Here is a 22332-nt window from a genome sequence, read left to right on the forward strand (position 1 = left end):
TTATTTGTTTGAAAGATAGAGTTACCGAGAGGCAGAGGCAGATGAGAGAGAGAGGTCTTCCATCCTGTGTTTAACTCCCCAAACAGCTGCAACATCCAGAACTGGACCAATACGAAGCCAGGAGCCTGAAATTTCTTTCAGGTCTCCCACATAGCTGCAGGGGCCCAAGGACTTGTGCCATCTTCCACTGCTTTCCCAGGTAGATTAGCAGGGAGCTGGATGGGAAGTGAAGCCGCCAGGACTCAAATTGGACCCATATGTGATGCTGGCACTGCATATGGGATGCTGGCAGCTTTACCCACTATGCCACAGCACTGGCCCCATTTGATTTTATTTAATTACTTCTGTCCATCTTGTCTCTCTGTTGCAGTATTAATTCATTTCTGGGTTCTCTTGAAATTTGTTGAACTACCTTAAACAACTATTTTCAGATCTTTATCTGAGACTTGAAAGTTTTCATTCCTACATGGTTGGTTTCTGGCACTTTATTTTGCTCTTTAGATAGGGTCATGTTCCCTGGAAATTCTTGACACTTTTTGATGTATGATATCATCTATGCATTCAGGAATTATAGTGATCCAGCTGCATTTGTGGCTATTCTATAAATTCTTTCCCCACCCCCAGTGGAAATTTTATTTACTTATTTTTTTGCCTTTGTACAATTTTTATTACTGTAAGGAGAACAGATTTCATGTATTTCATAGATATAATTCTAAGAAATAATCATATTTTCTTCCACTCCTCAATACCCCTCCTTCCTTCCTTCCTTTGGTTTTTCAATTTTTGCAATAACATAATTTCAGTTTATTTTATAATCACAAGTTTAATGCACCACTAACCATAATCTTCAAGAGGTAGAAAGTAGAAATACCACTATTCCACAGGAATATAGACAAGGGGTTAAAAACAATAAGCAAATCATAAGATGTCAGTTTCATCCTTATACTTTTTTGTATTCTATATTAACTACCACATATCAGAGAAAACATGATATTTGTTTTTTGTGGACTGTATTATTTCACTAAGCAAATGGTCTCAAATTGCATCCATTTTGTTGCAAAAGAAAGGATTCCATTTTTTTAAAAGCCTAGTAGTATTCAATTGTGTATATATACAACATTTTTTTAATCCAGTCATCAGTTGATTAACATCTGGGTTGATTCCATATCTTACCTGTTGTGAGTTGAGCTGTAATAAACATGGAGGAAGATACAAATAACTCAATTTTTATAAAATAATATATTTACTTAAAAGCATTCAGAATGTCAACAAAACAGAATGTCAACAAAACAGCCCTTCTTTATGCTGATTTCGTTTTGTTTGGGTAAATTCTCAGGAGTGGGATGGCTGTGTAATTCTGAGGAATCTCCAAACTGATTCCATAATGTTTACACTAATTTGCATTACCACCAGTAGTGAATTAGAGTACTTTTTCCTCCACATCTTCACCAGCATTTATTATTATTTTTTTAATTTTTGGATGATAACCCTTCTAACTGGGGTGAGGTGAAACCTCATTGTGGTTTTTATTTACATTTCCGTGATGGCTCATAACCCTAACAATTTCTTCATTGGAATTTCATCCTTTGAAAAATACCTGTTCACATGTGTTGCCCATTTTGTAACTGGATTGTTTGTTTTGTTGTTGGTGAGTTTCTTGAGTTCTTTACATCCTGGATATTAATCCTTTATCCATTGAATACTTTGCAAATAATTTCTCCCATTCTGTTGGTTGCTTCCTCACTTTGTTGTTCGCTTTGTTGTTCCTTTGCAGTATGGAAGCTTCTTAGCTTGATATAATCCCACTTGTCTGTTTTTGCTTTTATTGACTGTGCTTCTGAGGACTTTTCCAAGAAGTCTTTGCCTATGTCAATGTCTTGCAGAGTTTCCCTGATGTTTTTCTCTAGAAACTTGATGTTATCACATCATACATTTAGATCCTTGATCCACTGTGAGTTCATTTTTGTATATGGTGTAAGGTAGGGTACGTTCTTGTATTATATTTCTGCACATGTAGATCCAGCTTTCCCAATGCCATTTGTTGAAGAGACTGTCCTTTCTCAATGGATTGATTTTATTTTTTTATTTTTTATTTTTTAACTTTTATTTCATAAATATAAATTTCCAAAGTACAGCTTTTGGATTACAGTGGCTTTTCCCCCCATAACCTCCCTCCCACCCGCAACCATCCCATCTCCCACTCCCTCTCCCATCCCATTCACATCAAGATTCATTTTTAATTATCTTTATATACAGAAGATCAATTTAATATATATTAAGTAAAGATTTCAACAGTTTGCACCCACACAGAAACACAAAGTGTAAAGTACAGTTTGAGTACTAGTTATACTGTTAATTCACATAGTACAACACATTAAGGACAGAGATCCTACATAGGGAGTAAGTGCACAGTGACTCCTGTTGTTGATTTAACAATTGACACTCTTGTTTGTGACGTCAGTAATCACCCAAGACTCTTGTCATGAGTTGCCAAGGCTATGGAGGCCTTTTGAGGTCGCCAGCTCCAATCTTATTTAGACAAGGTCATAATCAAAGTGAAAGTTCTCTCTTCCCTTCAGAGAAAGGTACCTCCTTCTTTGATGGCCCGTTCTTTCCACTGGGGTCTCACTCACAGAGTTGTTTCATTTAAGTCTTTTTTTTTTCTGCCAGAGTGTCTTTGCTTTCCATGCCTGAAATACTCTCATGGGCTCTTCAGCCAGATCCGCATGCCTTAAGGGCTGACTCTGAGGCCAGAGTGCTGTTTAGGACATCTGCCATTCTATGAGTCTGCTGTGCCAGGGATTGATTTTAAATCCTTTTTCAAAGGTAGTTTGGTTATAGATGTGTGAATTAATTTTATGATTTCTCTTATGTTGATTCCATTAGTCTATATGCATGTTTTTGTGCCAGTAGCAAGCTGTTTTGATTATAACTGCACGTAGTACATCTTGAAATATGATATTGTTTTGCTTCTGGCTTTCTATTTGCTGTTAGATTCCTTTAGCTATTTGGAGTCTCTTTTGTTTTCATATGAATTTTAGCATCATTTTTTCTAGATCTGAGAATACTGTTAGTATTTTGTTTGGAATCACATTGAATCTGTAAATTTCTTTGGTAGTATGGACGTTTTGGTGTCTTGTGTTCAGCAATGAATGCTACAATGCTAGATCACACACAGAACCTACAGCCCACCTAGGCCAGTGCAACTTGGAGATATGACTAAAATTCACCCTGCTGTGGTCTGTATGATGTTGATGTAGACTCACTGCCTGATGCTGCTCCTACCTACCACTGTTGGTGATGCTGATTGGCATATAAGACTGATAACCTGGAACCATTGAATTCCCCTGTTCATGGAAATAAGTCCAGAGGCTCTTGTCTGTAGGCCCTGACCTGGGGACAGAGGCTGTTAGGATCTACTCAATACTGGGTTTTTCCATTCTGGTACTGAGCTCCAAAATAGTCCGGTGGCTCCTTACTGTCTGCCCAATGTTGTAAGAGAGGTGATAGGGGCAACTTCTCAGTTATGCAGGCAGGCACTAGATAGGGTCACATCTCAGTTTCATAGTCATTAGGCCATGGGCAATCTGAGGGGTGCACACCAGGCCCATGTGATGCTACTGGGGATTCACACCAAAACAAATCTTTGCACCTCAACAGAAGTCTCCACCTGATACTGGAGCAAGTCCAGTGATTCCGTCCATAGGTACCAAAAAGGATGGAAAAAATTTGGACCTGCCCAGGGCTGGGCTTTACTAGCCCAGCACTGACTGCCACAACATAGTCCCATGGCTCCTAGCTGTTTTACCAAGTTTGGAGAAATGTGATAAAAGCAGGCCACTGACCACACAGACTGGCACCAAAGTATGTCTCACTTAGGTTCCACAGTCACCAGGCCCAATCTGTCCCAGGGGTGCATGCCAGGCCCCCTTGGGTGGACAGTGACATACCAAAATAAGTCCATCCCATTGGAGCACAGATCTCCACCTGATGCTGGACAAACCTGGAGATTGAGACTCTGAGCACTACCCAGAGGAAGATGCCTTGGGGCTTTATCAGATTTGGGTCTCAGGGTGGTATGCTCAGCTCTGAACTCCAAGCCAAAGTCTTGAACTTCTCCTGCTCTCTTGGAAGCAACTAGAATTTTGCTTTCCTTCTCCTCCTTCTCTTACTTTGGCTTTTATTCTGCTTCTCTCCTCTCTCTTCTTCTTTTCTTCAGGATTTATTTATTTATTTGAAAGGCAGAGTGTCAGAGAGAGAGAGGAAGACAGAGGGAGAGGTCTTCCATCCACAGGTTTACTCCCTAGATGTCCCCAATGGCCGATCTAAGCTGATGGCAGGAGCCCAGCAATTCATCCGGGTCTCCCATGTGGGTGGCAGGGGCATAAGAACTTGGGTCATCTTCTGCTGCTTTCCCAAGTGCATTAGCAAGAAGCTGGAAAGGAAGCAGAGTATCTGGAACTCAAACTGGCTCTCCAAGATGGAATGCTAGCATCCCCAACCATGGTTTAACCCACTGGGCCACAATACCTACCCCTTGCTTCACTTTTTACCAACAGTTGAGGGGCAGGGTGGCAGAGGCCCCCTGCAAGTACTTGGTCTGTAGGTAAGGGTCTTGGGGCAGGGACAAGGAGCTTCAGGCTGACTCTGATTTTTTTTTTCGCAGTGGGCCCAGCACTGGGATTCATTTCCTTCTCCCTCCCCCAAGCAGGAGTCATCTGTCACTATGCAGCATTCCTTCGAGCTAGGGGATGAGTCACACAGATATAAGTCTTTGCTGTCTGCTTTCTTCCATACAACCTTTCTTATTACTATACTAAAACAAGGTGCTGTGATCTTCTCACCTGGCTTCTATAGCTCTTACGAAGACTTGGTACATGAGTAGCTGTTCAAATTGATATCTCTGTGGTAGGTGGTTGTTGGAAGATATTACTTAGTCTCTCTCTGTGTTTCAGCCTCTCTAGCTCATTTTCTTTACATGTACAGGGCTTCTTTCCAATATGAGTTCTTTTTCTTAAGGAAATGGGAATGATTTGATAAGCCATGCTTGTCACCAGCATTACTTCTCACATGATTAGTAAGATGTCAGGTATTAGGGAAGGCTTTCCCACTTTCTCTCCTACACAGAGTTTTTCTTCAGTATCTGTTATCATATGCTTTATAATAAATGCTTTTTATAGTCATTTCATTCAAAGGATTTCTCTTGAGTGTGAGTTTTGTCCACTCTGCCTTGAGGATTGCTGCAAGTGCTGTATTTTCTAAGTTGCCTTTCGTGTCCCCCTTTACTATAATTTTTTATTGAAAATAATTTGTTGAAAAAATATTTATTTGACAAATGCCCTAAACAGCATTCTGGCCTCAGAATCAGCCCTTAAGGCATTTGGATTTGGCTAAAAAGCCCATGAGAGCACTTCAGGCATGAAAAGCCAAGACATTGTGGCAAAAAAGACCTACATGGAAGATCTTTGTGAGTGAGATCCCGTTGGAAAGAAGGGACCATCAAAGAAGGAGGTACCTTTCTCTGAAGGGAGGAGAGAACTTCCACTTTGATTATGGCCTTGTCTAAATAATGTCAGAGTTTGTGGACTCAAGAGGCTTCCATAGCCTTGGCAGTTCATGACAAGAGCCTGTGGTGATCATTGATATCGTTAATAAGAGTGTCAATTGTTAAATCAACAATAGGAGTCACTGTGCACTTGCTTTCCATGTAAAACCTCTGTCTTTAATGTGTTGTACTATGCAAATTAATGGTAAAACTAGTCTTCAAACAGTACTTTATACTTTGGGGAGGGGTGCAAACTGTTGAAATCTTTACTTAGTATAGAGTTGATCTTCTGTATAAAAAGATAATTAAAAATGAATCTTAATGAAGAATGAGATGGGAGTGGGAGTAGGAACTGGGATGGTTTTGGGGTGGGAGGGTGGGTTGGGGGGAAGAACCACTATAATCCAAAAGTTGTACTTATGAAATTTATATTTATTAAATCTTTCTATAAAAAAGAAAAAACATTTATTTGTACTGTAGATTTCCAATAGGGATATGTGTGACATCATATACTTTGTTTCTCTGTCCCTTGTAGTCCCTAAGGACTGAAGATTAAACTAAGAGGCTTTATCTGCCCTCACCAGATCAGTTTTCTTTTTAAGAATTCTTTACAGCTGATGATATTCTAAGCTTCTCTGAGGGAGTACATAGAAGTGTGGTTGTGTTTTATTTTGGCATCTTTCTGATGCTAGTATCGTTTTATCAGCATTGCTTATATACATAATTTCATTAGGAACTTTATCATCTAAGATATAGACAAGAGAAAGAGAGCTGCAAGTATTATAGGAATGAAAGGTTTAGGGTAGGAATCAAAACCGAGATGAATATGGGATCTAAAGGGACATAGGGGCCAGCATTGTGGCATAGCAGGTAAAGCCGCCACCTGCAACACCAGTATCCCATATGGTTGCCAGTTTGAGGCCTAGCTGCTCCACTTCTGATCCAGCTCCCTGCTAATGGCCTGGAAAAAACAGCAGAGGATGGCCCAAGTGCTTGGGCTCCTGCAATCATGAGGAAGACATGGAAGAAATTCCTGGCTCCTGGCTTAAGCTTGGCCTAGCCCCAGCCATTGCAGCCATCTGGGGAGTGAACCAGCAAATGGAAGACATCTCTCTAAGTCTGACTTCTAAATAAATAAATAATTTTTTTAAAAAAAGGAGGAATGGGGGGGCAGAGACAAAGATCAGAGAAAAATACTCATCACTTCTGCCTGAAGCATTGGAAGGCATGGGCAAGTCAGACTACCAACAAAAGACCATAAAGACTTGAATCATGGTACTAAAATCACCACCATCTGAAAGTTGTTTAAAAATTTCTTTATTTGTAAGATGATTTTAGTTAATAGTTTTCTGAAATCATCACAATATTAGTAGCATTTATATATTCCCTAAGACACCTATTGAGCAGGAAATGTTCAGAGTGGTTAATTGTATGAGATTGAAAAGATGGAAATTTAACTGGAAATAAAAATTAACAGTGTATTGATAAATGCATGCATGTTTAGAGGCTGTCTCACCCACTGTTGAGAAAGATTAATAAACATAACCTGTTTGTTTACGAACTAAAAGTTTTTAAAAATCATTTCTTAGACATGTAACTGGAAAACTTGAAAGTAGCTTCCATCATTATAATTTAGTAATGTAATCAGCTGCTATGTTTTGCCCCCTGAAGTTTTTTGAAAAGGGTTTTTGATTATTCCCTACTTCATCTCTTTTACTATTGGCTTCAGTTTGTTCCCTTGGAAAGTCTTTATATACACTGATTCTTGATGCCAGTAAAACTTGGAGTTGATCTTCCATTTGAATAACAGTTAAATTGAAGTTGAGTGAATGTGCCTAATAGAACATAACATTTTTACATCATATAGATTAAGCCTAACATGAAAAGAAATGGCTCTGAATGAAGAAAATAGAAGTCTATACTATGAAGTATATTAGGACTTCTTGACTTCTACTACAGATCACTAAGTTTTTATTTTGTTTTTAAACAGTTCCTCAGAAAAGATATCACGTTCCCAAGAAATGATTCAGAAACTTCAAAATACGTTGGAATCTGAGAGAGAAAACTGTGGATTTGTTAGTGAACAAAGACTGAAACTTCAGCAAGAAAATGAACAGTTACAGAAAGAGACTGAAGAATTAAGAAGAATTGCTCTGGATGCTCAAAAAAAAGCCAAATTAAAGGTATTTTCAAAACTAGACTTAAATGTGTACTTGTAAAAATAAAAGTATTAAGAATATTTAGAGAGACCCAGTAATACATTTTAAGGCCTTTTGCCCTTTCTCATCAGATAGTACTAAATCATAATTCAGAGTGTTAACCAGTCATTTCTGTTTCATAGAAGTTGGCAAGCATACTTGAAAATGATTGCTTTCCCTATCCAAACACTCAAAAAATTCTTTTCCAACCATGAAATACACTGATATTGCTGCCAAAGCAATTTAAGCAGCACAGCAAAAATATAGATTAGATAACTTTACAACAGCCCTCCTCTCTCCTTCTTCTTCAACAGTCTCAAAAATTGAACTTCTCTAAAACTAGTCATAGTGTGCCCTGAGAACTACTACATAGCTAGGCTGAAAATTACATGCTAAGAAAGCACCAAGGGCCAAAGTCTCTCAAAATTATTTCCTTTCTTTTATTTTTCCTCCCCCTGCCCTTTATTCCTTCTTTAATGTTTACCTGCTTTGGTGGTAGGAACATGCTAGCCAGTTTAAGGAAATTTTAGGAAACCCAGGTATCCCCACCGATATCTTGCTTACTACCGTCCATTGTTCCATCATTTTTGTAAAAAGTACACCAACTGTTTATGATAATGATCTGCATCCTCCAATTTCAAAATGAGGACATGGAGTGGTAGTGTTTTAGTTTTTTTTTTTTTTCTTTGTGGTGTCTATACTTTTTTAAGTTTTTTTTTTTTATTTATTCTTTAAAGGATACAAATTTCATAGGTACAACTTTAGGAATATAGTTATTCTTCCCACCATACCTGCCCTCCCACCCATACTCCTACCCCTCTTCCTCCTCCCTCTCCCCTTGCCAGTCCCATTCTCCATTAAGATTCATTTTCAGTTAACTTTGTACACAGAAAACCAACTCTGTACTAAGATTTTAACAATTTGCATACACACATAAAAACTGTGAGAACTAGTTTTACAGTTAACTCTCATAACTCATTGAGGACAGAGGTCCTGCATGAGGAGTTAGTGCGCAGTGACTCCTGTTGTTAATTTAACAATTAACACTCTTATGTATGAAGTCAGTGACCACGTGAGGCTCCTGACATGAGCTGTCTAGGCTATGGAAGCCTTTTGAATCCATAAACTTCTTCGGTATTTAGACAAGGCCATAGCAAAGTGGAAGTTCTCTCCTCCCTTCAGAGAAAAGTACCTCCTTCTTTGATGACCACTTCTTTCCACTGGGGTCTCATCCACCAAGGTCCTTCATGTAGGACATTTGGCAAAGACTGGTTAGCTTCTGGTGGGTGGGTACTGATTAGAAGGATACATGAGCAGTGCCATCAGAGGTAACTTTAGTATATCTGTTTATATGTAACAGTTGAGTTTTGTACCCTTATGACTTACACACTACATTGTAAACATAAGGTAAATCTTGACAAAGGAAAGTATGTGCGTATAGATGAAACAAAAATAGCTATGAGTTTGATGATTATGTAATCCGAGTGGTGGGTATTCAGAAATTTATTATAATATTCTGTTAGTATATGCTTCAAAGTTCCCTTACTAGAATCTTTCTATGATTAAAAATAGTTGATATACTTTGGTGAAAAGTTGTATCTTCATCTCATATCTTTAATTTCATAAGTTTAATGTAGGTTAACAATTTAAAACTGTAAATGATACTATAAAATACCAGGAGGAATGTAGATGAATTTTAACAAAAAGATGGGGAAGAACTCTCTAAGCAAAACAAAAAAATAGGACAAGTTACAAATGAAAATATTGATAGATTTTAAATTTTTAAAACCATTTTAAATGTTTAAACAAGAAATACTAGGGAATATAGTTTAAATGAATATGACAAAAAATTAAGACCATTCATTTATTTTTTTAAAGGATTACTTATTTATTTGAAAGGCAGATTTTACAGAGAGAGAGAGAGAGAGAGAGAAGGAGAGAGGCAGAGACAGAAAAAGAGATCTTCCATCCACTGGTTCATTCCCCAACGGCCAGTGCTTGGCCAGTCTGAAGCCTGGAGCCAGGAGCTTCTTCCAGACTCCCACATGGATGCAGGGGCCCGAGAACACTGGCCATCTTCCACTGCCTTCCCAGGTGCATTAGCAGGGAGCTGGATCAGAACTGGAGCAGTTGAGACTCAATCAGTGCCTATATGGGATGCCAACATAGCAGGTGGTGGCTGTACCTCTATGCCACAATACCAGCTGCAAGGCCATTCACTTATAAGAAGAGTTTGATCTTTAGTAGATAAACTAAATGGACCAAAATAAAGACAGTAAGATGTTGGGAAGTCAGTTGATTGCAAACTTAACAATTTATTGTATGATGTTTTCTTTTGATCCCAAAGCATTTCCTGCAGTCCTACCGTCTTTTTTCCTAATTCCTTGTTTCTTTCTACCCAGGCTTTCCATTTCTTTGTGGTCCAAATGCCCCCTTATAAGTTTCTATAGTTAAGAAATAGAGTAGTTTTCACCAATAATACTACCTACTTGTGCTTTACTCTGCAGAGGAAAGGCACAAAGGAAGAAGGGAAGGAGACCACACTCCTAAGTCTCTTTCCTAACCAATCTTCTGCTTTTCATTATTAATGGGAATTTTGTACTAGAAGAGCCAGTTGACCCCTAACCAAATTTGTCCAGTTGAGCCGTAGAATTTCATTAGCTAAAGGCTCTGGGGTTTAAAGACTGAATTTTGACAACAAAGAACAGTCATCACTCATTCAATTTATGAATGTATTTTGACAGTCTTTTACTGTGTTCCAAGTGCTAAAGATGGAATGGTAAACAAAACATATAACGTCTACCCTTAAAAGCTTATAATTTGCATGTATGTGGACAAACAGTAAGCATATAATTACTAATACATGCTCTTTAGGAAAAGTATAGGGCACTGTTAAGAGCTTATAATAAAAGAATTTGACTTTACCTATATAGATGGTGAGAGAATTTCCCGGTATGAAGAATAATTGAACTGAGTTCTAAAAATTGATAAAATAATTCAGATAAGGAAGAGAGGAAAGAATATTCTAGGCAAAAAAGAAAAAAGAAAGAAAGAAAAAAGAAACACATGAAAAAGACCCAAAAATTAGAAGGAAACAAAGAAAGGGAACACATACTTGTTGAAGTAAGAAGGGACCAGATTACCCTAAAAAACCTTAGAGTAAGGCTTACCAAATTATGAATAGATTTTCCAACTGGCTTTAGGGAGTTAACTAGGCAGGCCAAATTCTAAAACTGTGTGAATGCACAGAACAGGTTTGTTTGTTTGTTTGTTTTTTGTTTTTTAACATGTATGTGAGAGAGAAACAGAGGCAAGACTTTTGTTTTCCATCTAAGATGTTAGAACCAGAAATGAAGATTGAGGCAAAGAAGTAAGAAGGTTGGATTCAAATTTAAATTTGCAGAATGTAATAATTAAAAGATTACTAAGATGGTAGCAGGATCAAAGGACCTCAAGAAATGTAGGGCTGGGCTCAGCAAATAAGTCACTGCTTGGGACAACCATATCCCATATCAGAGTGCTGGTTTGAATTCCAGTTTCACCACTTCCAATTTAGCTTCCTGCTAATAGGCACCCTACAGGCAACAATAATGGCTCAACTACTTGGGTCTCTGCCACACACTTGGGAAACCTGCATGGAATTCTGGGGTTTTGGCTTCTGGCTAGCCCAACCCTTGCAGGCATTTGGAGAGTGAGCCAGTGAATAGAAGATATCTCTCTCACTCTCATTCTCACTCTTACTCTATTTCACTACCTTTCAAATAAGCTGAAAATAAATTTTAATTTTTAAAAAAAAAACAAGACCTCAAGAGATTTGCACAGCAGTAATATAAACACAAAATTAGTAAGTCCAAGGTTGTTTCTCCAGTGTCAATAAGTCTTTAATTTTCACTGTATACTATTTAATAAAGCAAATTTAAGAGTTTAGGGCCTGTAGACAGGCACTCTAGCCTCAGAATCAGCCCATAAGGCATTCAGATCTGGCTAAAAAGCCCATGAGAGTTTCTCAGGCATGAAAAGCCAAGACACTGTGGTGAAAAATGACTTAAATGAAAGATCTCTATGAGTGAGATCCCAGTGGAAAGAACGGGCCATTAAAGAAGGAGGTAACTTTCTTTGAAGGGAGGAGAGAACTTCCACTTTGATTATAGCCTTGTCTAAATAAAGTCAGAGTGTGTGAACTCAAGAGGCTTCCATAGCCTTGGCAGCTTATGACAAGAGCCTCGAGTGATTACTGAAGTCATAAATAAGAGAGTCAATTGTTAAATCAACAACAGAAGTCACTGTGCACTTATTCCCTATGTAGGATCTCTGTCCTTAATGTGTTGTACTATGCGAATTATTGGTAAAACTAGTATTCAAAAAGTACTTTATACTTTGTATGTCTGTGGGGGTGCAATCTGTTGAAATCTTTACTTAGTATTTACTAAGTAGATCTTCTGTATATAAATATAATTAAAAATGCATCTTAATGAAGAATGGGATGGGAGAAGGAGTAGGAGATGGGATAGGTTGCTGGTGGGAGGGTGGTTATGGGGGGAAAAAACCACTATAATCCAAAATTATATTTTCAAAATTTATATTTATTAAATAAATGTTTTCTAAAAAAAGAGTTTAGGGGCTGGTGCTGTGACACAGCAGGTTAAGCTGCTGCCTGCAATGCTGGCATCCCATATGGGCTGATTCATGTCCCAGCTGTTCCACTTCCAATCCAGCTCCCTGCTAATGTGTCTGGGAAAGCAGCTGAAGATTTCCCAAGTGCTTAGACCTCTGCCACCCATGTGGGAGATCTGGGTGAAGCTACTGACTCTTGGCTTTGGCCTGGCCCAACCCTAGCCATTATAGCCATTTGGAAAGTAGTAAACTAGCAAATGGATGATTCTGTTTCTGTTTCCCTCTCTCTCTGTAACTCTGCTTTTCAAATAGATAATTTTTTAAAAACAACAACAACAACAACAACAAAAAAGAGGTTTAGGAAAGCATGTTGCATTTAGAAGGAGTGGCAAAGATAGAATGTCTGTAGCTTCTTCCCAATGGGCCCCCGATTTTGTTGTTGAGTTTCATTGATGTATTTAGAATTGATGGAGTTTCTTATTCATTGCTTTTTGAGTTTGAAATTAGCCATATTTAATGAATTACCAGAAGCCATGCCAGCTGTAACCATTTTTAAAGCATATTACTTTAAAAATCACAAAATAAGTATTCTTTATAGTATTTCTTTGATATAGCAGGATAAAAAATGGTCTGAGAGTAACCAAAGAAGGCAGATCACCTTACAGCCTTTTCACACCAAAGTTTCTCATCTGAACCACAGATCACAGAAAATTATTCCAATAATTATTTTCTCAATTGCCCCAAGACTCATACCTAGGTAGTATCATTCTAAATGCATACAAGAAGGCAGTTATATGCATTGACTGTCTTAAGGCATTTACTTAAATGTTGATTCTGCATTAAAGTGTTTTTACTATTATAAATTCCTAGAAATATAATGAAGACATTTACATATGATATCCTAAAAATAATTACACTATTTTTCCTGAAAAAAAATATACATCATTTATTACAATCACAGCTGAAGTGATAAAGGAATTCCCATATATAATTTACTTTGACTCTACAAAGCCCTTTGAAACACAGTCTGAAAGGACTTTGAGTAAAAATATCTCAATTTCTAAAAGCATGAGCACTTTATATGGATTCTGCCAACAGAAATAAGAATAAAGAGAGCAATTTCATGTTAGGTATAATATTTTTATCCTACTGGCATTTTAAGATATTGAGGAAAGTGTTACAAAAAATTATAGTCCATCATAATTCTAGTTTCACTAAATTTATGTGCTAATAAGGATAAATCTTCATTTTCAAAACAGATAAATTATAAACTTAATTTCTTACATGAGATTTCTCAGCTAAATATTTCTGTGCCTCAGATGACACCAAATTATTCCATTTGTATGTATCATTGATTAGGATAACTCTTAAACTAATGGGGGAAATAAGAAACTGTTCATTTTATTCCTTAGATAAGTACAATGGAATATGAATTTTCACTAAAGGAACATGGATTTGAAGTTCAGTTGAGAGAGATGGAAGACAGTAATCGAAATTCCACTGCTGAACTAAGGAACCTCTTAGCAGCCCAACAGAAAGCAGCCAATAGATGGAAAGAGGAAACAAAGACACTTACTGAAAGTGCAGAAATTAGAATCAATAATCTAAAGTAAGTTCACTGTTAATTGTGTGATGTGTTTTACGGGAGAAATTTAGCTTAGAGTTTACTATTCTTACTGTAATGTTTTTGTAAGTAATTATGCAGCTCATATTTTTATGCAACAAATATTTATTGAACTACTGTAAAAATATTAAGGAATATAAATCAAAACAAATAATGTACATTTTTATAAATTTCACAAAACAGTGATTTTTGTTAGACATGGCGTCTTTGAATTTTAATGCTATTTACATACAGGTATATCATAAATAATGTTCTATAGATGTGAGAAAATCAGTTTAGCCTGCAAACCCTAGAATATTTGTTCTGTGGTCCTTTCAGAAAAGGTGTTCCAATCTTTCCTCATAAAGAACTTGAGATTCTGTGTAGAATAAAATGGGGGCCAGCGCCACAGCTCAATAGGCTAATCCTCTACCTAGCGGCGCCGGCACACTGGGTTCTAGTCCCTGTCGGGGCGCCGGATTCTTTCCTGGTTGCCCCTCTTCCAGGCCAGCTCTCTGCTGTGGCCAGGGAGTGCAGTGGAGGATGGCCCAAGTGCTTGGGCCCTGCACCCCATGGGAGACCAGGAGAAGCACCTGGCTCCTGGCTTCGGATCAGCGCAGTGTGCTGGCTGCAGCGCGCCAGCCATGGCGGCCACTGGAGGGTGAACCAATGGCAAAAGGAAGACCTTTCTCTCTGTCTCTCTCTCTCTCACTATCCACTCTGCCTGTCAAAAAAAAAAAAAAAAAAAAAAAAAAAAAAAAAAAAAGAATAAAATAGGAAACTTAAGAATTTCAAGAGGGGAGTGAGCTTGGAGAGCTTTGAGCAATGCTCTGTAACTTTGTTTGCTGCACAAAGAAAAGACTGTACTGAACCTAATACTGTTATTAAAAAAAAAAAGAAAGAAAAAGAAGAGGAAGAAGAAGAAGAAACCGTAGAGGAAAAAGAGTGGAAGAAGGGAGAATGAGACTAGTACTATAGTAATCAAGTGTAAAATGGTGCTGGCTTGGACTGGGTGATTGAAGGGCTGAAGATAATCAAAAAGTTTGCTTCGGTCCATGTTCAGTATGAACTGCCCAAAAGACATTTAAGTCAGGATATTAACTAGTCAGTTTTGTATTTAAGTTTGATGTTCAGGGAAACACTTGCAACAGGAGCTACAAATTTGGGAAGCATTAACATACATATGATTTTTAAAGTCATGGGTTGAGAATAAGGTGAAAAAATATATGCAGAGAAATGAGGCTGAAGACTTCAATCTGAAATTTAAAGTTTAGGGAGATGAAGATTCTACCTAAAAAGACTGAGAAAGAATATCCAGAGAAGTAGGAATCAAGTCATAAATCGAAAAAAATGTTCATAAAGGGAATAAACAAGAATTTATTACATTTATTGAATACTTAATGTGTACATTGTTCCAAGTAAGCTACATGTACTTAGTCTTCACAACAACCCTACAAAGTATATAATGTTTTGCAGATAGGGAAGCTGAGACCAAGGGAGGGTAAAGAACTTATTCAGAGTCACAAAGTTAGAAGAGTGGCAAATCCTGATTTCAGATTCAGGTTGAGTGAAGACAATATACTCTGAAGTACTTTGTTTAAGAGCTGATTTTTATTTTATAATCAGCTATGAACTGATTAAATAAGAAGAGTACTGAGAATGTACATTTCAGTTTGGTACCATATGAGGATCCTTGTTAACCATGATAAGATAAGTTTTGGTAGAATGTGCTGTGATGAAATTTATTTAGAATGAAGGAGAATTTCTACCACCAATTTGGATCAACCCTCTACCATAGATAGATGAATTACAAAAGGCATCTACTAATAGTCTTAAAGAACTAGCAACAGCAGCAACAAAAGTTACCAGTTTTTCTCTAACTTGGAAATACAAAGTTAGTATAACATTAGAAAATTGGCAAATGTAATTTACCACACTAGCATATTAAAAGAAAAAAAGTATGAGGGCTTCTTAATAGGTAGAGAAGAGGCATTTGGTAAAATTTAATATCAATTCATCTCTCAAGCTACCACACTAAATCCAGAAAATTGATAAGTATTCAACATGAGTCCATATTGGTAAATTTGGACTAACCCAACATTTTGCCACTTTTACACAGAAAGAGGATCCTTAGGATCTATTCTCACATACACTGCCCAGACCTCTGTCTATGTAAAAGTGGCAAAATCAAGTAATTATTTTGGTATATTCTACCTCCTCACAAATAATGTCCTTTTTTAATGGTTGATTTTAATTATTTGAAAGATGGAGTTACATAAAGAGAGGGGCAGACACAGAGACCTTCCACCCATTGGCTTACTCCAGATGGCCACAATAGTGGGAACTGGGACAGGCCAAAGCCGGAAGCATGAAACTCCATCTTGGTCTCCCGTGTGGGTAGCAGGAGCCCAAGCACTTGGGCCATCTTCTGCTGCTTTTCCAGGCACACTATCAGGGAACTGGTTTGGAAGTAGAGCAGCTGGGATTTGAACCTGTGCCCATATGGGATGCTGCTGGCACAGTAATGACTTAACTCTCAGCATCATAATGCTGGCCCCACAAATAATGTCATTCTCTACAGCAAAATAGATAAGTCTGACTATAGATTTAGAAGCAATGAGTGATGATAGGGTAACTGCTGAGGACAATCACCTATCCCTTGCAAGGCAGGTCCTTCCCATTACTAATTTTTCTGGCAAAATAAACATACCTTCCTAAATAAGTTGGAAGGAACACTTCTACTGGCAAAGGAGATATGGCAGATGTTGTAAGCAGTGACTACCACTGCACCAAATGCCCTCCCCTGAGTTCTTTATTCATTCTTCAAGTTTTCCAGTATACTTAGGAAGTCTCATTATACTCCTTTTTCACTAATGTGTTCTGTCAGCAACTACTTGTTTGATCAGAACCTTTTCCTGTGTGACTACTTGATTATATAATTTAGGTAACTGTTTTTCCTTTATGTACCACTGATTACCAGTGCACTCTTCATCAGTGGCCCTGAAATCTAATCAAAGCAAAGAACCATTTCTAGATTATCCAAATCAGTTAGAAAACTCATTCATACAGTTAAATTCCTCTGGAAATACTTATGATTCCAATATCTGGATGTAACGGACTTTAGTCAGAAAAACAGTTTCTACCCTAAGTAACACAGAATTAGAGATTTAGACCTTATACAATTATGGAAACAAGTTAAAAAATCAATGCAGTGTCTCTGCATCTGATTTTAAGCCTGAAGTCTCTATGGGTTAGTCAAGCCAGCAGTTTGGAAAGAAAGCTCAATTGTAGATGAGTGAAAAAGGTAGGAAGACAAATTGGAATCTTCATCTGCCTCTCCACCTCCAACCACTAACATGGATCACCTGCAGTAGTCACCAGTGCCCTTCACTAAGGGTCTACATGAGACCCAAGAGGCTGAAAGAGGACACAGCAGAAATTGGAGTTGTTAAGGTTCTGAGTGATGCCCCACACTAACATGGTGCCCTGCACCTGAGCCTAAGAGCCTACTACACAAATTTCTTTCATTTTCAGCATCAGGACTGACTAAGAAGGAAATACTAGAAAATATAGCTCCATCTTAGCTTAGTTAATACAGTCCAAAACCACCACAGTGTATTTGTCCTAACTTAATTTGAGTTGATAGACAATTCACAGTTTTCCACAGGAAAGTATAAAGCTTTATAAGATAAAGCAGATATCACTGAACATCAGTCTAAAGATGATATTCATGACAGATGTAATTTGCTGAGTATATGCTATTTGCAAAATAATTCACATGTTTATTTTTTTTCATTTTCAATTATCTTTATATACAGAAGATCAACTTAGTATATACTAAGTAAAGATTCCAACAGTTTGAACCCACACAAATACACAAAGTATAAACTACTGTTTCAGTACTAGTTTCACTATTAATTTACATAGTACAACACATTAAGGACAGAGATCCTACATGGGGAGTAAAAATGCACAATGACTCCTGTCGTTGATTTAACAATTGACTCTCTTATTTATGATGTCAGTAATCACCCAAGGCTCTTGTCATGAGCTGCCAAGGCTATGGAAGCCTCTTGAGTTCATACACTCTGACCTTGTTTAGACAAGGCCATAATCAAAGTGGAAGTTCTCTCCTCCCTTGAAAGAAAGTTACCTCCTTCTTTGATGACCCACTCTTTCCACTGGGATCTCATTCACAGAGATTTTTCATTTAGGTCATTTTTTTTTCTTTTGCCAAAGTGTCTTGGCTTTCCATGCCTGAAATACTCTCATGGGCTTTTTAGCCAGATCTGAATGCCTTATGGGCTGATTCTGAGGCCAGAGTGCTGTTTAGGGCTTTACCATTCTATGAGTCTGCTATGTATCCCACTTCCCATACTGGATCATTCTCTCCTTTTTAATTCTATTATTTATTATTAGCAGACACTATTCTTGTTTATGTGATCCTTTTGACACTTAATCCTATCATTATGATCAATTATGAACTGAAACTGATCACTTTGACTAGTGAGATGGCATTGGTACAAGCCACCTTGATGGGATTGATTTGGAATCCCCTGGCACGTTTCTAGCTCTACCACTAGGGGTAAGGACAAGTGAGCATATACCAAACTGCACATCTCCTCCCTCTGTTATTTCCACTCTTATATTTAACAGGGATCACTTTTCAGTTAAATTTAAACACCTAAGAATAATTGTGTGTTAATTAAAGAGTCCAACCAATGGTATTAAGTAGGACAAAAAGAATTTTTTAAAATTAGCTATTGTGAATTGAGCTGCAATAAACATTAAGGTGCAGACAGTTTTTGTTTTTTTGTTTTTGGTTTTTTTTTTTTTTTTTTTTGTGACAGGCAGAGTGGACAGTGAGAGAGAGAGACAGAGAGAAAGGTCTTCCTTCTGCCGTTGGTTCACCCTCCAATGGCTGCCGTGGCCGGCACGCTGCGGCCGGCACACCATGCTGATCCGATGGCAGGAGCCAGGTACTTATCCTGGTCTCCCATGGGGTGCAGGGCCCAAGCACTTGAGCCATCCTCCACTGCACTCCCGGGCAGAGAGCTGGCCTGGAAGAGGGGTAACCAGGACAGAATCCGGCGCCCCGACCGGGACTAGAACCCGGTGTGCCGGGGCCACAAGGCAGAGGATTAGCCTAGTGAGCCGCGGCGCCGGCCCCAGACAGCTTTTTTATTTGCCAATTTAATTTCCTTTGGGTAAATTCCAAGTTGTGGGATGGCTGAGTCATGTAGAGCTATATTCAGGTTTCTGAGGAACCTCCAAGCTGGCTTCCATAGTGACTTTACCAGTTTGTATTCCCACCAACAGTGGATTAGTGTGCCTTTTTCCCCACATCCTCGCCAGCATCTGTTGTTAGTTGATTTCTGTATGTGAGCCATTCTAACCTGGTTGAGGTGAAACCTCATTGTGATTTTGATTTGCATTTCCCTGATGGCTAGGGATCCTGAGTTTTTTTTGTTTTTGTTTTTGTTTTTTTTGCATGTGTCTGTTGGCCATTTCGATTTCCTCTTTTGAAAAATATCTGTTTAAGTCCTTGGCCTATTTCTTATCTTGGCTGTTTGTTTTGTTGTTGTGGAGTTTCTTGAACTCTTTGTAGATTCTGGTTATTAATCTTTTATCAGTTGTATAATTTGCAAGTATTTTCTCTTATTCTGTCAGTTGCCTCTTCACTTTCCTGACTATTTCTTTTGTAGTACAGAAACTTTGCAATTTGATGTAATCCCAATTGTTAATTCTGGCTTTGACTGCCTGTGCCTTGGGGTCTTTTCCAAGAAATCTTTTTCTGTGCCTATATCTTGCAGGGTTTTTCCAATGTTCTCTAATAATTTGAAGGTGTCGGGTCATAGATTTAGATCTTTAATGCATGTTGAGTGGATTTTTGTGTAAGGTACGTGTAGAGGTCTTGCTTCATGCTTGTGCATGTGGAAATCCAGTTTTCCCAGTACCATTTGTTGAATAGACTGTCCTTGTTCCAGGAATTTGTTTTAGATCCTTGATCAAATATAAGTTGGCTGTAAATGTTTGGATTGATTTCTGGTGTTTCTATTCTGTTCCATCTGTTTCTGTACCAGTACCATGCTGTTTTGACTATAACTGCCCTGTAGTATGTCTTGAAATCTGGTATTGTGATGCCTCCGGCTTTGTTTTTGTTGTACAGATTGCTTTAGTTATTCGAGGTCTCCTGTGCCTCCATATGAGTTTCAGCATCATTTTTTCCAGATCTGAGAAGAATGTGTTTGGTATCTTGATTGGGATTGCATTGAATGTATAAATTGCTTTTGGGAGAATGGACATTTTGATGATATTGATTCTTTCAATCCATGAGCATAGAAGATTTTTCCATTTTTTGGTATCCTCTTCTATTTCTTTCTTTAAGGTTTTGTAGTTCTCATCATTGAGATCTTTGACATCCTTGGTTAAGTTTACTCCAAGGTATTTGATTGTTTTTGTGGCTATCATTAATGGGATTGATCTTAGAAGTTCTTTCTCAGCCGTGGCATTACCTGTGTATAAAAAGGTTGTTGATTTTTTGTGCATTGATTTTATATCCCGCTACTTTGCCAAACTCTTCCATGAGTTCCAATAGTCTCTTAGTAGAGTTCTTTCGATCCCCTAAATAAAGAATCATATCATCTTCAAAGAGGGATAGTTTGAGTTCCTCCTTCCCAATTTCTATACCTTTAATTTCTTTTTCTTGCCTAATGGCTCTAGCTAAAACTTCCAGAACTATCTTAAATAGCAATGGTGAGAGTGGGCATCCCTGTCTGGTACCAGATCTCAGTGGAAATGCTTCCAACTTTTCCCCATTCAATAGGATGCTGGTCATGGGTTTTTCATAGATTGCTTTGAATGTATTGAGGAATGTTCCTTCCATACCCAATTTGCTTAGAGTTTTCATCATGAAAGGGTGTTGTATTTTATCAAATGCTTTCACTGTGTCTATTGAGATAATCATATGGTTTTTCTTCTGCAGTCTGTTAATGTGGTGTATCACATTGATTGTTTTGCGCACATTGAACCATCCCTGCATACCAGGGATAAATCCCACTTGGTCTGGGTGGATGATCTTTCTGATGTGTTGTTGCATTCTATTGGCCAGAATTTTATTGAGGATTTTTGCATCTATGTTCATCAAGGATATTGGTCTGTAATTCTCTTTCAATGCTGCATCTTTTCCCAGCTTAGGAATTAAGGTGATGCTGGCTTCATAGAAAGAATTTGGGAGGACTCCCTCTTTTCCGATTGTTCTGAATAGTTTGAGAAGAATTGGAGTTAGTTCTTCTTTAAATGTCTGGTAGAATTCAGCAGTGAATCCATCTGGTCCTGGGCCTTTCTTTGTTGGGAGGGCCTTTATTACTGTTTCAATTTCTGTCTCAGTTATGGGTCTGTTTAGGTTTTCTATGTCTTCCTGGTTCAATTTAGGTAGATTGCATGTGTCCAAGAATCCATCCATTTCTGATAGATTTCCCTGTTTGCTGGCATACAAGTCCTTGTAGTAATTTCTGATGATTCTTTTTATTTCTGTGGTGTCTGTTTTAAAATTTCCTTTTTCATCTCTGATTTTATTGATTTGGGTCTTTTCTCTTCTTTTTTTAGTTAGTTAGGCCAATGGGGTGTCAATTTTGTTGATTTTTTCAAAAAACCAGCTCCTTACTTGGCTGATTTTTTGTAATTTTTTTTTGATTCAATCCTATTGATTTCTTCTCTGATTTTAATTATTTGGGTCTGGTTTGCTGCAGCTTTTCTAGATCCTTGAGATGCACTGATAGCTCATTTATTTGGTACTTTTCCAATTTCTTGATGTAGGCACCTATTGCTATAAAACTTTCCTCTTAACACTGCTTTTGCTTTATCCCATAAGTTTTGATATGTTGTTCTTCATTTGCTTCCAGAAAGTTTTTGATTTCTCTTTTGATTTCTTCTATGACCCATTGTTCATTCAGGAGCATGTTGTTTAGTCTCCATGTGTTCACATATACTTTAGGGATTCCTGAGTTGCTAATTTCCAGCTTCATTCTATTGTGGTCTGAGTAGATGCACGGTATGATTTCAATTCTTTTGAATTTGCTGAGACTTGCTTTAAAGCCTGGTATGTGGTCAATCCTAGAGTAAGTTCCATGCACTGCTGAGAAGAATGTGTATTCTTCAAGTGTAGGATGAAAAGTTCTGTAGACACCTGTTAGATCCATTTGGTCTATAGTGTCGATTAAATCTGCTATTTCGTTATGGATCTTCTGTTCGGTTGATCTGTCTATTGCTGAAAGTGGAGTATTGAAGTCCCCCAATACTATTGTATTGGAGTCTAAGTCTCCTTTTAAGTTACTTAACATATCTTTTAAATAAACCGGTGCCCTGTAATT

The 22332-nt window shown here is 37.8% G+C and overlaps 1 protein-coding gene across 2 annotated transcripts in view; it reads left to right on the forward strand.

Moving 5' to 3' along the window:
* Window positions 1-22332, forward strand: part of SCLT1 (sodium channel and clathrin linker 1) — a 278922-nt gene that overhangs the window by 212094 nt on the left and 44496 nt on the right. For both annotated transcript variants that reach the window (XM_017347573.3, XM_008267951.4), the window contains exons 17-18: window positions 7536-7728; window positions 13770-13966. In XM_017347573.3, coding sequence (XP_017203062.2) covers window positions 7536-7728; window positions 13770-13966 — 390 coding nt within the window. The remainder of the gene's footprint in view (window positions 1-7535; window positions 7729-13769; window positions 13967-22332) is intronic.

Source organism: Oryctolagus cuniculus, chromosome 8 (genome assembly GCF_964237555.1).
Source record: "Oryctolagus cuniculus chromosome 8, mOryCun1.1, whole genome shotgun sequence".
In the NCBI taxonomy this organism is placed as follows: domain Eukaryota; kingdom Metazoa; phylum Chordata; class Mammalia; order Lagomorpha; family Leporidae; genus Oryctolagus; species Oryctolagus cuniculus.